Source organism: Paroedura picta, chromosome 16 (genome assembly GCF_049243985.1).
Source record: "Paroedura picta isolate Pp20150507F chromosome 16, Ppicta_v3.0, whole genome shotgun sequence".
Lineage (NCBI taxonomy): Eukaryota > Metazoa > Chordata > Lepidosauria > Squamata > Gekkonidae > Paroedura > Paroedura picta.
The window spans coordinates 18,601,811-18,618,209 of record NC_135384.1 but is presented as its reverse complement, the minus strand read 5'-3'; the positions used below and the strand labels follow the sequence as shown (position 1 = coordinate 18,618,209).

The 16,399-nt window shown below is 43.5% G+C and overlaps 1 protein-coding gene across 3 annotated transcripts in view; it reads left to right on the top strand.

The window, feature by feature from the left end:
- Nucleotides 1–2,758: 2,758 nt before the first annotated feature.
- The window catches only part of FBXO47 (F-box protein 47), a 72,275-nt gene continuing 58,634 nt past the window's right edge, over nt 2,759–16,399 (top strand). Inside the window, exons 1-4 of one of the 3 annotated variants that reach the window (XM_077313870.1) lie at nt 2,806–2,931; nt 5,704–5,807; nt 12,048–12,250; nt 13,025–13,195. In XM_077313870.1, coding sequence (XP_077169985.1) covers nt 12,052–12,250; nt 13,025–13,195 — 370 coding nt within the window. In that variant the 5' untranslated portion in view covers nt 2,806–2,931; nt 5,704–5,807; nt 12,048–12,051. Of the gene's footprint in view, nt 2,932–5,703; nt 5,808–12,047; nt 12,251–13,024; nt 13,196–16,399 lie in introns of all 3 variants that reach the window. The other 2 variants (XM_077313869.1, XM_077313868.1) reach the window with 2 other exon arrangements.

Genomic DNA, 16,399 nt, shown 5'->3' with positions numbered 1-16,399 from the left:
CCTCTTGTTGCTCAGGGTGGTATGGCAGCCAACATGCTGTCTGAAGCTCTGACCATGAGGCTGGGAGTTCAATCCCAGCAGCCAGCTCAAGGCCTTCCGAGGTCGGTAAAATGAGTACCCAGCTTGCTGGGGAGTTAAACAGTAATGACTGGGGAAGAGAATGGCAAACCACCCTCTATTGAGTCTACCAAGAAAACGCTAGAGGGCATCACCCTAAGGGTCAGGCATGACTAGATGCTTGAACCTTTACCTTTACCTATGACCATATATGGTCATATTCACTCTCCCCACCCCACACACACAGTGGCCAATGATGGGCCTGGAGGGGATGGAAAGATGAATGATCCTGGCTGGGCGTGTACACAGCTACGCTTGCCAATGATGATTGTACCACTCCTGGGGTTTCTCAAAGCCTGATGAATGTTCCGTGGCTTTCTCATTGGTAAAAAAAGTTGAGAAAGTTTGTGGTTGAGAACTGGCTTTGCGTAGTGGTTAAGAGTCATAACCTCTAATCAGGAGAACTAGGTTTGATTCCCCACTCCTCCACACATCTTCAATATCTCCACATATCTTCATATCTTCCAATCTTCAAAAAAGGGAGGAAGGATGACCCGGGAAACTACAGACCAGTGAGTCTGACCTCTGTTGTAGGGAAGATAATGGAGCAGATATTAAAGGGAGCGATCTAGATGAGGGGGTGGAAGGAATAATCATCAATTTTGCAGATGAGACCAAATTGGGAGGACTGGCAAATAATCCAGAAGATAGAGACAGAGTTCAACGAGATCTGAACACAATGGAAAAATGGAAAAATGAGAACAAGATGCAATTTAATAAAGATGTGTGAAGTTCTGCATCTGAGTCAGAAAAATGAAAAGCATACCTACTGGATGGGGGATACGCTTCTAGGTAACACTGTGTATGAACGAGACCTTGGGGTACTTGTGGATTGTAAACTAAACATGAGCAGGCAGTGTGATGCAGCGGTAAAAAAGGCAAATGTCATTTTGGGCTGTATCAACAGGGGCATCACATCCAAATCACAAGATGTCATAGTCCCATTGTATACGGCACTGGTCAGACCACACCTGGAGTACTATGTGCAGTTCTGGAGGCCTCACTTCAAGAAGGACGTAGATAAAATTGAAAGGGTACAGAGGAGAGTGACGAGGATGATCTCAAGCCAAGGGACCAAGCCCTATGAAGATAGGCTGAGGGACTTGGGAATGTTCAGCCTGGTGAAAAGGAGGTTGAGAGGGGACATGATAGCCCTCTTTAAGTATTTGAAAGGTTGTCACTCGGAGGAGGGCAGGATGCTGTTTCTGTTGGCTGCAGAGGAGAGGACACGCAGTAATGGGTTTAAACTTCAAGTACAACGATATAGGCTAGATAAAATTTCACAGTCAGAGTAGTTCAGCAGTGGAACAGGCTGCCTAAGGAGGTGGTGAGCTCCCCCCTCACTGGCAGTCTTCAAGCAAAGGTTGGATACACACTTTTCTTGGATGCTTTAGGATGCTTTGGGCTGATCCTGCGTTGAGCAGGGGGTTGGACTAGATGGCCTGTATGGCCCCTTCCAACTCTATGATTCTATGATTCTATATAGCCAGCTGAGTGACCTTACTCCAGTCACAGTTCTGTCTGAGCTCTCTCAGCCTCACCTTCCTCACAAGGTGATTACCCTACAGCTGTACCTTTTGGGTAGTAAAAAGTGCTGTACACAAAACAGCTCTTCTTCTGTCCCGGTTAAAGCATATACCTATTCTACCCTTCCCTTCCAAGTTTTGGTCTTGTTTGTGTGAAGAAGCAAGACACAGCTGGTCATTCTGCTTCACTACCAACACTCCATTTTCAGATAGAAGAAATACCTGTCTTTGCCCTATTTAAAAAACACCCTCTGATTTAGAAGCTCTTTCCTCCAGTCAGATCCCATGTAGAGCGGTGATTATCATTTCAGACTGTGACTGGAGAGACCACTGTTCAGATCCTAAAGCAGCGGATGAGCTCAGGCCAGCCATTTTCTATCAGTCTAATCTACTTCACTGGGTTGCTGTGAGTAGGTTTGCCAGATCCAGATTGGGAAATTTGGGGAGTGGAGCCTGAGGGAGACAGGGTTTGGGGGCAGGGATGCCAGTCCCCAGGGGGGACCTGGTGATCAGTTCTCCTGGAGAAAATGGCTAAGGTTCCTCCCTGCCCCAAATCCTGCCCACTCCCAGCTCCACCCCCAAAGTTTCCAGGTATTTCTCAACCCAGAGCTAGCAACCCTATCTGGGAGACAGGAGGGGCTTCAAAGGAGTACAATGCCATCTCCAGCCACCACCTGGAGGGTGGCAACCTTAGCTCTGAGCATAACATGGTGGAAAGGAAGAATTATGCTCACAACTTTGAGCTCCTTGGAAGAACTCCATTAGAATCAGTGTCAAGGAGATATACACTCTGCATTTCCTCAGGAGCACTATAATCCGTTTTTCCTTCACATATTCGATGCTTTAACATGAACTTTGGCATTAGCAACAGATGCCAAACTAATGCACACTCATACATTTGTATGAGTAGTAGTCAATGGAAGCGGCATGGTGCCTTGAGTAGAATCCTTGCGGCTTTTCCTTATTCATTATTCAACAGGAGGTGGGGAGGGCCGTTCCCGGACGCCTTCCGAGGAAGGCGTTGAGCCAGCAATGCCCAAGAACGCGCCGCTCAAAGAAGGGGCGGGGAGATTCTTTAATCTTGTATGAGCAGAGGCGTGGCCAAACAGCGGGGCCGGAGATTTGTGAAAACGACAAAGGCCTCGGGGGGCTGGGAGGTTGGAAGGCGGGAAATATAAGAGAAGAGTTCAGCGGCTGAGTAGGGAATTTAGATGTTAACATTTCTGAGGGAGAGAACATTCCAGTGGTAATTCATTGCCCACAATGCAAATACAGGTTTCTGTCTGAAGTATGAAAACACACACACTTTGACCAAATGTATAGTCTGCCTTTCTCGCATAGAAATTTTATGTGTGCATAATGGGGGGGGGGGAATTCTGCGTGAAACATTGCAGGGCTTGTTTGTATATGAAGTGAGTGTGAGAGAAGGATCTTTAAGAGCACAGCAATACTTATAGGGAGGAAGTATTCATGAGTGTGAACAAGAAAACTATATGAATCTGTGTGCATTTGACTGCGTTTTTTTCTCTGAGGAGAACAATTCATTTAAAAATTATAAAAATGTGAACTTGTTCTGTTCCACTTTCTGTGAGACCAACAAAGCTATTGAGATGCTGTATTATTATTACTAATATTTTATTAGTTCTGAATTCAAATATGACAGTTTTGTACATATTTGTTCTGTAGATTCATAGTTCTGAGACTGATAAAGCAGGCAAGCACCACATTTTGACAGAGCATCTTTAATTATTTTCTTCAGATAAAGATTATGAGTGGAACAATCTAAGCTACCACTAATACTTTACAGATTAATATTCCTGACTAAAATGCTTGTTTAAATATTAACATTAACCCATTTACCCAGGTGCAATTTCAAATGGAGACAACATGGTTGGATGTCCCCTCCCCCATCCCTGCTCACTACCATGTTTTCCTCATACAAAACATGACATTTATATTTAAGGGGCTGTTCTTTTACAAATGTTTTTACAGTCTGCTTTCTAGTTTGAGTTCTGTTGTATGAGAATAATTTAAGGATGACAAATCTTTTGTGTCGTTTTTATGCTCGGGCTAGGTTTTTAGTGGCTGGGTTCTCAATAGTTAATTTTGAATGATTTTTAAGCTGTTCTATGATTTTTTAATGTTAGATTTTGTAAGTTGCCTTGAGTCACAAAAGAAATCCAGTGAAAGTTTACATCCTTAGCCATCGGTGAGAGGCAGCTAATACAGGGTCCAAGTGGCAAAATAAAATATATTTATATTTTATTAGTACCAATAAATCTTGTAATACTTCCTAATCTCATCTGTGAGGGCTAAAAAAAGGAAAAAATACTTGACTATGGCCACCTTGTGTGTCTCATGGCTCATATTATGACCTCCCATATTCAAATGCAGTACTATATGCGGCTAAAAATGGGCTTGTAAATCTATTTTTAGACTAGGAAAAATCCCCATTGTATTTAAAAAATGGGAGCTAGCCTCCCCACTCCCAGGTAGGCTTGCTGAGGCCTGGAGAGGCCATGGCAAGCCTTTTAGGTGTGTGTGGGGGAGTACTGGTGGGAACTCCCTTTCTCTCTTCCCTCAACCTTTAAAAGGGCCTCTCCAGGCTACAGCGAGTGTGCCCGGAGTAGGGGAAGTGCTGATGGGGACTCAGTCTCCCCCCCCCCCAGGCAGGCCTGCCGAGGCCTGGAGAGGCTTCAGCGAGCCTTTTTGGAATGGGGCGAGTGCAGGCAGGGACTCTGCTCCTTCCCTCCCCCCTGCCTGGATAGCCCTGCCAAGACCTGGCAAGGCTGTGGCCAGGACTGCTTGGGGCAGTGAGAGTGTTGGCAGGGACTGGCTCTCCCTCTCCCCATGGCAATTCCACCAAGGTCTGGCAAGGCCCTGGCTAGGGCTGCTCAGGGTGAGGGTGAGTGCTGGCAGGAGCTCCCTCCCCCTCACCAGGCCCACAGTCCCAGGCCCTCCACCCTCCTTCCCAGTTCCCACTGGCTGGCTAGCTTACTGCAGGCCTGGTGAGTACTTGCTATCCAGCAGACTATGGAGCAAAATTATAGTGAGTCATGGTTATTGTATGCAGGGCTCTGATTCATATGTCTCATTTTAGAAAAGGTAAATATGATTTTGTCGTTATAATGAACTGAGGACAAACCCCAGTATAGTATATAATAAAGTCTATGTATTATAGCATTAAACACAGAACTGGGGCAAGTGTTGAAAATTATACTTTAAAAATTCAATAGTGTGGCAGAATTTTAAAATAAAATCTAAAAACTGTTCTCCAATGTACTTATAGCAATCATCTTCAACTCATAAGTTAGGACCCTCAGATGGGCCTTGCATGCTCACTTGCTGAGTCACACAAACATCTATGGATCTGCCATTTTCTTTTGCAAAGTCCTGTTGTTAGTGTACATGCATTGAGAGCAGGACCGCATACACATTTTGCATGCATGTTGAGAGGAGCAGTAGGATACAAGATGACATCAGTTGTGGCAGAGAAGATTCCTCCTTGACTCTGACCCTTAGCTTTTACATAATATGGTACATCTTCTTGGATACTGTTTCTGATCCTTGGCTGCCTTGTTGCACAATCCTAAACAGACTTCAGGGGGAGCCTAGAAATCTCTGAGAGTTAAAACTGGTCTTGACTACAGAGATCAGTTTCTCTTGTGCACATGCACAATTCCAGGGAAGGAAGGTGCTGCTGCGCCTCACAGCGGTGGCAGCAAGAGGGCAGGAGGGCACAGGGTCCCCCCGCAAGATGACATGCCCACCATTTTGGAGGGGTTAAAAATGCCCCATTTGGCTCTGCAGCACTGTTCGGCTCCATAGCAAGGGGCATTTCCCTTGCTGCAAGCCATCAGAGGCCCTAATATGGGCTAGGGCCGGGAGGGGGCTGGGACTGCATAAGTGAGGATTAGCCCTATTGGCATGCAGGCACCAGCCCGCCTTTCCTGGCCTGTGTGTAATCGTTTTTTGAGTTCTAGATTGATAAATGCAGAATCAGAGAGTAAGTGGTTCAGTCTAGAAATGTGGTTTTCCACCTATCACCTTTTTATCCCAGTCTTCTCCAGAGAATGCAGGGTACTGGACCTGCTATCCCTTCCTCCATTTTATGCTGCCAAAGTAGATTATGCAGAGAGAGAGGTGATGGGCTCTGTGTTCTAGGTAAGCCTACATTTTCTCAGAAGTTTTTTAAAAGCAAGTTTCTCAGATTATCAGTATAAAGACCTGGCAAAAGCCTGACACTTGCTCCTCTTATGTACGTTTTTAAAGCACCATCAAGTCACATCCAGCTTTTAGCAATACAATACAGTTTTCAAGGCAAGAGATGAACAGAGGTTGTTTGCCATGCCTATCTTCATTAGAGGTCCTGATTTGTGTGCCTCTATCTTCTGATGTGTTATGCATGGCTAACAACGCAAGAGCATATTCTGTTGCGTTGCTTCATCAGCAGAACTCATCAGCGGTAAATTTGGGGCTAAAAACAGATTTTGTTCAGTTCTCCGCTACTAAAATTACGTACCAAATTTTACTTAAAAGGACTCTTTCTTCCAAAAACATTGGATGACACTTCACAACGCACTAAACTCTTCTAATAGTCAGCTGTTTTGGAAAACGTTAGCCAAGATTTTGGGTAACAATTCCCCCACAGCCCCTCCGATTCCAGCCCATATCTGGGAAGAGCATTTTCTAAAAGTATTTTCTCCTCTCCTCCAGCTTGATAACCAATCCTTTTTTATTGATTTTTCTTCTCTACCTCACTGGGCACCAGTTGAAGTGGAGGAGATTTATGAATTAATAAAATCGCTGAAGCCCTATAAATTGCCTGGGCCAGATGACATCCCACCAGAGCTCATTATTGACAATGCTCACTGGTGGGCCCCTATTCTGGCAAAGGTATTTTCTTCAAACAACCTTACAGGCCAAATCCAAGAATCGTGGTTAAATTCCATAATTCTGCTGATTTACAAGAAAGGGGACGTTGACTAGCCTGGGAATTACCGCCCTATTAGTTTACTCTCTATAATTGGTAAACTCTGTAGTAAACATCTGTCTATGAAATTATCTAACTGGGTACTTAGTAAGAATATTATAGGACCTGAGCAAATTGACTTTAAAAAAGGTTGTTCAACACTAGACCATTGCGCTGTTCTATCCTTCCTATGTGATAAGTATATAAAGCCACTAAGAGGCAAATTATTTGTAACATTCATAGATCTGAAGATGGCGTTTGACTTAGATTGTCTCTATGGAACAAACTTGCCAGTTTCAGTATTGACCCTTGCCTCCTATCTCTGCTAAAGAGTTTACACTCCAATAACTTTTGTCAAATAAAATTTTCCCATCAGGGTAATCTAACAAACAAAATACCTATAAAGACCAGTGTTAAGCAGGGACATATTTTGGCACCTCAGTTATTTAATCTATTCCTACACGATCTCCCTGCATACCTTGAGGAGGTGATCATCTGCCTATGTTAGGGTCAAGACTTACCCCCCTACATACTTTTGTATGCCGATGACATAGTATTATTATCAAGAACAAGAATTGGTCTTAGGCATTATCTCAACAAATTTACTGAGTACTGTCTGGAAAATAATCTAAAAATTAACTTTGAAAAGACCAAAATAATGTTTTTTTTCCAAAAAGGCATTATAAATATTCATGGGTTGAAACAACATTGAACAGGTCTATCACTTCAAATTAAAGGTATCACTTTAAATGTTAACAACAAATGGCTAATGCACAAGAGGAAAGTTAAGAGTTCTATGAAATTTTTATTTATTTTCAAAAGGGCAATCATGACCTCAATGCAGCGGTGAAAACATATATGGCCAAAATGGTCCCACAGCTGCTTTACAGAATACCAATCTGGATTGAAGCATTTAATCATGATCTAGAAGAACTTCATGTGTCCTTTCTCAGATCATTATTTCAAGTCCCTAGAAATGTGGCTAATGACACCTTAATTGCTGAACTAGGCCAACCGAGGCTTGAAACCAGAGCCTGGTCTCCTACCTTTAGGTTTTCATTTTAGGGCTCAGTCAAATAACCTTTTGGCTGCCCTGTTAAGCGATCCCCACAATTCCAATTGGTCTCATAGACTTTCTAACAAACTCCTCTCATTGGGCTTAGACCTACACTCTTCGATGGATATTGAGGAGAAAAATATATATAAGTTTTATATATATATATATATATATTTATATTTATATTTATATTTATATAAGTGTATATTTATATAAGTTTTATATATATATAAGTAAGGAGACTGGAGGAAATTGAATATCATAGAATCATAGAGTTGGAAGGGGCCATGCCCCCTGCTCAACGCAGGATCAGCCCTAACCTTCCTAAAGCATCCAAGAAAAGTGTGTATCCAACCTTTGCAGACTGCCAGTGAGGGGGAGTTCACCACCTCCTTAGGCAGCCTATTCCACTGCTGAACTACTCTGACAGTGGAAATTTTTTTCCTGATATCTAGCCTATATCGTTGTACTTGTAGTTTAAACCCATTACTGCGTGTCCTCTCCTCTGCAGCCAACAGAAACAGCATCCTGCCCTCCTCCGAGTGACAACCTTTCAAATACTTAAAGAGGGCTATCATGTCCCCTCTCAACCTCCTTTTCACCAGGCTGAACATTCCCAAGTCCCTCAACCTATCTTCATAGGGCTTGGTCCCTTGGCCCCAGTTCATCTTCGTCGTTCTCCTCTGTACCCTTTCAATTTTATCTATGTCCTTCTTGAAGTGAGGCCTCCAGAACTGCACACAGTACTCCAGGTGTGGTCTGACCAGTGCCGTATACAATGGGACTATGACATCTTGTGATTTTGATGTGATGCCCCTGTTGATACAGCCCAAAATGGGATTCGCCTTTTTTACTGCTGCATCACACTGCCTGCTCATGTTTAGTTTAAAATCCACGAGTATCCCAAGGTCTCGTTCACACACAGTGTTACCTAGAAGCGTATCCCTCATCTAGTAGGCATGCTTTTCATTTTTCTGACCCAGATGCAGAACTTTACACTTATCTTTATTAAATTGCATCTTGTTCTCATTTGCCCATTTTTCCATTGTGTTCAGATCTCGTTGAAGTCTGTCTCTATCTTCCAGAGTGTTTGCCAGTCCTCCCAATTTGGGGTCATCTGAAAACTTGATGAGTAGTCCCTCCACCCCCTCATCTAGATCATTAATAAATATGTTAAAAAGTACCGGGCCGAGCACCGAGCCCTGAGGTACCCCGCTACTCGCCTCCCCCCAGTCTGATGAAACACCATTGACAACAACTCTTTGAGTGTGGTTCTCTAACCAATTCCCTATCCACCTAGCTATCTGAAAATCCAGATTGCAGTCCTTCAACTTATCCATCAGAACATCATGGGGAACCTTATCAAAAGCTTTACTAAAATCTAAGTAAACGACATCAACTGAATTTCCACGATCCAGCAAACCTTTTACTTAGTCAAAAAAGGAAACCAGGTTGGTCTGACAGGACCTGTTGGAGACAAATCCATGCTGACTTCCTTGGATCACCAGATTGTCCTCCAGATGTTTGCAGATCGTTCCCTTTAATATCTGCTCCATTATCTTCCCCACAACAGAGGTCAGTCTCACTGGTCTGTAGTTTCCCAGGTCATCCTTCCTCCCTTTTTTGAAGATCGGAATAAAATTTGCTCTCTTCCAGTCCTCCGGGACATCTCCAGTCCTTAAAGAATATCAATCCTTACTGTCATTTACATCTCTATCTTGCTCTCTATATCCCGTTATATAAAGTTATCCTCCCCCTACCTTACCATTATTGAAGCTTACTCTGACAGGAAAGCTTTCATGCTTGCTCGGCTGAACTCTTTCCCTTCTAACCATATTCATTTAGCAGAGAGATTATGTTTTCATGGTTGTATGGTCCCTGATCTTCTTCCTCATATTATTTTGTATTGCCCCAAGTTCTCTTTATTCCGCTATGTGATATCTGGCATTCTGTCCTCCTTTCAATTCCATTGTGATGAAATTGTAATAGTTTACTTGATAGCAGGGATCCTGTTTGAATCACCCATATTGCAGCATTTTTAGGCAAGATTTTTAGAATTAATTCCTTGTTTTTAATGAAACTGAGTAACTGCTTCATTTTTAATTTTATTTCTTTGTTTCTCCCTACTTGGCATTGCTCATTATGCCAATAAAGGCTTCTGTATCTGTCAATACAGATAACCTATTTATTGTTAATGTTATTGTTTTGTTGTGGAAAATGTCTTGAGAATTTTGTGGAGAAGCTTCCTTGAATAATAACTTGCTTACTTCTGTCACTTCCTATCATGTATTTTAGTCTTCTGTTTGGTATTTAATGGATTTTACATGATATTGTGAATGTCTTTTGTTTGTTATTTTGCTATGGCTTTGAGGGTATACTTTCCACCTGCATCGATAGTATTCATTTTATTTATTTATTTATTTACTTGGATTTTTATACCACCCATTCTTTATGTCTCTGGGCAGTTTACATGGAACACTGCATAAATTTACATGGAACATTATAACAATCTATAACATTATACAATTTTCAATAGAACATCACAACAACGCTGAGGAGATCAAATTGTTTAGTCATGGTAGGGTATCTGGGGTGGAAACCAGCAGATGTTCCAAGTCGGTCAGCCTCAAGCAAATGCCTGGTGGAGGAGCTCCCTTTTGCAGGCCCTGCGGAACTGTGAGAGTTCAGGCAGGGCTCTGATTTCCTCAGGAAGCTTGTTTCACCAGGTAGGGGCCAGGACCGAGAAAGCTCTGGCCCTTGTTAAGGTCCGATGCACTTCTCTGGAGCCAGGGATCTGCAGACAGTTGGAGGTGGCAGAGCGTAAGACTCTTTGGGGGTATAGGAAGGAAGGTGGTCTCTCAAATACACTGGGCCCAAACTGCGTATTAAGCTTAAGCTTAATTCGGAATTCATCTGGGAGCCAGCCAAGTTGTTGGAGTACCGGCTGGATGTGAGATCTCCATTATGTTTTAGTGAGAATCCTGGCCGCAGCATACTGAACCAGTTGTAGTTTCCGGATCAAAGATAAGGGTAGGCCTGTGTAGAGCAAATTACAGAAGTCTAGTTTAGAGGTGACCATCACATGGATCACGTAATATTGTACCAGACAACATTAGCAGTACTAGCAAACAATAAAGGCCTAAGAGAGTAGGTTTTCCTGCAGGATGGAAAAATAGATAGATCTTTAATTGCACAGTCCAAATGTGCTCCATAGTTTAAGACCTTTTAAACAGATCATAGTAGAGCCCTGTATTTAGTCAGTATCAATGTAAGTAAGCTAAGGGTAGTGTTCTTGGCCCTGACATTTCAGTCTGTGCCTTCTTCTTTCCTGACCAAGAGATATGTGTCACAAACCAAGGTGTAGGCTGCACCCAACTCAGACCACCAGATCAAATCCTAGAGACTCAGGAGAGGCTGAAAGCATAGTATCTTTAAATGGAGAGACTCACTAGGCATTACAGCAAACACATAGCAAACATTGAAAATAGGAATCTTGACAGAGACAAGGGACAAAAGGGGCTGATGCCTTATATAGGTTCAGAGGGCAGGGGAGAAAATATGGCAGGAAAGTGGGTTCACATAGGATGGACCTTTGATCTAGGAGGCACAAAAGGTTATAGCAGTCTGACTTCTTTTCCCAGGCTGGGCAGCTGTTGTTGAGCCGCCACTGTGCAATCCAAGGACTTCTTCCCAAGCGGAGATAAGGGGGCTCACAGCAGGGGAGGGGAAGCTATGTACAGGCAAGCCATAAAAATCCCATTAAAACCCCCCATTAAAAGGACATACCGGCAATAAATAACACAAGCCCTGTGCCCAAGACTAATGCCCACTATCGGGGAGGAGAGGGGGCATAGCAGGTGATGCTCAGGTGCTAACACCAGCCCTGAGGACTGAGGGGGCGTGATCTTCCAGTGATCTTCCTCACTGCCCTGGCCTCAACCAAAGACCTGGTGGAAAAGCTCTGTTTTGCAGGCCCTGCAGAATGTGGAAAGCTCCTGCAGCTCACCCGGGAGGTCATTCCTCCAGGTCAGGGCCAAGGCCCTGGTTGAGGCCAGGTGTGTCTTTCTTGGGCACAAATCAGTGCCCACAGAGAGTACAGCGGGGGCATAGAACAACAAGCCGTCCCTGAAATATTAATTAAAGCATTATGTTGTCCTTGAAGTTATTATTTATCTTTCACATGGATTAAAATTTTTAATCTTTATGCTTTCTGGATATTTTTTTTACTGAGTCTGAATGTGATCTTTCTTTCTTTCTTTCTTTCTTTCTTTCTTTCTTTCTTTCTTTCTTTCTTTCTTTCTTTCTTTCTTTCTTTCTTTCTTTCTTTCTTTCTTTCTTTCTTTCTTTCTTTCTTTCTTTCTTTCTTTCTTTCTAGATTTATGGGCCAAGGAAGAAAAATGACATCTCCTATAAGAACCAGCTACACCTTGATACCCAACCAGAAATATCGACGCAGCTGCCGCCATTACAACAAATTTAGCTATGTTCTAGGCACAGATTCTCCATCTCTGTCAACACTTGGAACTTTCAAAGTACTTCCCTTAGAGATCTTTCAAATGGTTTTGGAATATCTTCCAGGTAAGAAGTTAAGAATGAGTAGCATTTCAACTAAAGTAGTTCAACCCCATTTGCCAAATATCATGCCATTTTAGGATGTGTGGAGATATATCTAAAAAAGAGAGTAGGGAGACTCTGGAAAGTTTGGTCAGAGGTTTGGTCAGATATTTAATCTTCCCAATGGACAAGGGCTTATCACAGGACCATAGCTACAAGACCATAGCAAAAAGCTGCTGGGACCCATCAATTATTTCTCATGCTCCTCCCATCAGTAATAAGAGTTGGTTTGAAATCTGTCACAAGCCTTTCAAGCATAAATTCTCTATGTAAAAAAAGTAGGAACTGTGGGTCTGAATCCTGTTATAATCCTTCCAAATATGAATTATCTATGCCATTGGCTAGAACAGACTTAGCCATTAGCAGGGCTGTCTCTAGTTTGGAACCTCAAAGTCCTAATTTTAAAAGCCTGCAAGCGTATTTGGGAGTAAAATCATGTTTGTGTGTAGTAGAGAGTTCAAATTAGATCTCTCATGCTATTTGATTATATTTTTGTATACCATGTAATCCACTGTAAGTCTCAAGTAGACAATTGGTAAATAGATAAACAAGTCTAAATAAACAGATAAAATAGCAATGTCCTAACCACCACTGTACCCATTTGTACAAACACACACCCAGTAAAAACCTTTGGGCTACAGGCTTGGCCTGACAGTTGGCAAAAGAATCTAGTGCTAGACAGCATTGACAATATAGTCTAACAGGGTATGTTGTTTTTTGTTCTTCCTTTTTATTCAGTGAAGGATATCAGCATGTTTACCATGGTGTCAAAGACTATCAGCAGCCGCGTTATTAATTACATCTCAACTCCAACAGGAAACAAAAGGCTTTTGCTGCAGGACTTCCACAATCCTGAACTATCTGGCAATAGGAAAGGACTATCTATGCTAGAACACTATAGATCATTAGGTAAAGATTTTCCCACTTCTTTTTCAATTTTGAGAATAATAGAATCAGAGTTGGAAGGGAGTCCAGGGTCATCAGAAAGCAGGAAATTCACAACTACCTGCCCACCCACAGTGATCCCAATTTAATGCCAATATGTTGCCCCTCTCCCCCCCCCAAAAAAAAAACAGAATTCCTGGCAAATTTGGCTGGGAGGAAATTCACCTCCCGACCCCAAAGTGGTGATCAACATTGCCCTGGGCATGCAAAAAATGGCCACAAGAGCCAAGCACCAACACAATCCCTTTTGCCCACCAACATACAATCTGTCTAAGTTAATAAAATCAGCATTTCTGTCTAAAAAACTTCCAAAGAAGGAGAACCCACGACTTTCCAAGGAAACCTGTTCCACTGAGGAACTGTTCTGTCAGGAACTTCTTCCAGATGTTTAGCTGAAATTCTTTTGAAATAATTTCATACAATTGGTATGATCCTCTGGGGCAACAGAAAACAACTCTGCTGCATTCTCTAAAAAAAGACCAATCTCCTTCAACCTTTCCTCATATGTCTTGGTCTCCAAACCCCTCACCATTTTCGTTGCCCTCCTCTGGATGTTCCAGTTTGTCTACATCCTTCTTTAATTGTGGTGCCCCAAACTGAACATAGTACTCTAAGTGAGGTCTAGCCAGAGCAGAGCAGACCTCATGCAATCTGGACACTATACTTTTGATACAGCCCAAAATCTCATTTTGTCACACTGCTACACATGTTCAGCAGACTACTAAGACCCCTAGATCCTCTTTGCATATACTACTGCTAAGACAACTCTTCCCCATCCTATAATGATGCATTTGATTTTTCCTACCTAAATGCATAACTTTACATTTATCACTAATGATATTCATTTTATTTATTTATTTGTTGGACTTATAGCCCACCACTCCCAGAACAGCTTGTGGTCAGATAAAATCCCCATTAAAATACAGCATATCAAAACCACAAGATTTGCAGCGAATAAAACCATCCCCCCCCCCACCCCAGTCTAGTAGCCTGCCACCTGTCATGGGGAGGGAGTGACTACTCGCCTGATGGACTGGCATAATCGGTGAACTGGTCCAGCATGAGGAGGGGCCTCTGATCTCATTTGCTCTGTCCTCAACCAAAGACCTGGCAGAAGAGCTCCATCTTACAGGCCCCGTGGAACTGTGCCAGCTCTGTCAGGGCCCTTAGCTCACCTAGGAGCTCATTCCACCAGGTCAGGACCGAAAAGGTCAAGGCCAGGCAAACTTCCTTGGGGCCAGGGATCTCCATTAGATTAGCACCCACAGAGCAACAAACTCTGTGGGGGACATTAAAAGGCAAGCAGTCCCTCAGATAAGTGGGGCCCAAGCCGTAGATAGCCTTAAAGGTTGGTACCAGAATCTTGAACCTTATCTGGGCCACAAGCAACAACCAATGCAGCTGCCTCATCACTGACTGGATATGGGCACTGCAAGATATACCTGAAAGCTGCATTCTGCACCAGTTCCAATTTCTGGGTAGGCCTGCATAGAGTAAGTTACAGAAATCCAATCTAGAGGTATGAATCACTGTAGCCAAGCAGTCTGAGGGCAGATAGAATGCTAGTAGCCTCACCTGGCAAAAATGGTAAAATGGCATACACACTACTCCTGTGACCTGGGCCTCCATCAAAAGGGAAGTATCCAAGATCATGCCCAGATTCCTGGCTGAGGGCAAGGTGTTAAGTTGCACCCCAGCCAAGGTGGGCAGGCACACTTTCTGCCCAGCCACAGAGGTTGAGTTTTAGGTAACTCTGTTCTAACCACACAGCTACAGTTTCCAAACATCTGGCAAATGCATCTGGGGAGGAGTCTGGGCGGCCGTCCATCAGCTGGTTGGCATTTGCATATTGGTGACAGCCCAGCCCATAACTCTGGACCATCTGGGCCAGAGGGTGCGTAAAGATGTTAAACAGAGGAGGTGAGAATTATGCTTCTTGTGGAACTCCACAAGGAAGTTGGTAGAGGTGCAACACCTACTGCCACTCTCTGTGTCCATTTCCAGAGAAAGGAGCACAACCACTGAAGGGCTTTCCCCCAAATCCTGGCTTCGGTGAGGTGGTGGGCCAATAATTCGTGGTCGACCACATCAAACGTGACCAATTAGTGGGGCATTACATGTATTGCTGACCCACCTCAATCCAGCTGGTGCCGGAGATTTTCTGTCAAAGTAACCAGCACCATCTTCACCCCGTGACCTGGATGGAAGCCCAAATGGTATGAGTTGAGCAATGTGGTAGCTGGCCAGGTCCTGCAGGTCTAGCAATGTTTTTTTCCAAAAAGGGATGGTCCACTGCCTCCTTCAGCTCCTCTAGGAACTCCCTAGTAGCCAAGGAGAGATTTTAACTCAGTTTTCCAGCCTGTCAAGATCAGCCTGCATCCTGATTCTGACTTCTGGTGTGTTTGCTACCACTCCCAGTTTAGTATCATCTGCAAATTTAATAAAAGGTAAATGTAAAGGTATCCCCTGTGCAAGCACCGAGTCATGTCTGACCCTTGGGGTGACGCCCTCTAGCGTTTTCATGGCAGACTCAATACAGGGTGGTTTGCCAGTGCCTTCCCCAGTCATTACCATTTACCCCCCAGCAAGCAAGCAGGGTACTCATTTTACCGACCTTGGAAAGATGGAAGGCTGAGTCAACCTTGAGCTGGCTGCTGGGATTCAACCCCCAGCCTCATGGGCAGAGCTTTCAGACTGCATGTCTGCTGCCTTACCACTCTGCGCACCCCCTCTATTCCTTCATCCAAATAATTTATGAATATGTTGAACAACACAGGGCCCAGGACAGATCCCTGAGGCACTCCACTCATCAATCCTGTCCAAGACGATGATGAACCATTTACAAGCACCCTTTGGGTACAATCTGTCAACCAGTTATTGATCCATCTAAACAGTAAGAGGATCCATACTGCATTTCACCAACTTGTCAACAAGAATATAATGTGGAACCTTATCAAAGCTTTACTGAAATTGAGATAAACTATATCCATGGCGTTCCCCTTATACAGCAAGGTCATAACTTTCTCATTATCCAAAGTGGACAAGCTGCTGGAGGTGGTGAGGGCTACCATTTGCCCCCTTGATCCCTGCCCGTCTTGCCTGCTCAAAGGGGACAGCCAGCAGATAGGAGGTCAGCTCAGGGATATTCGTAATTGCTCCCTGTTGACC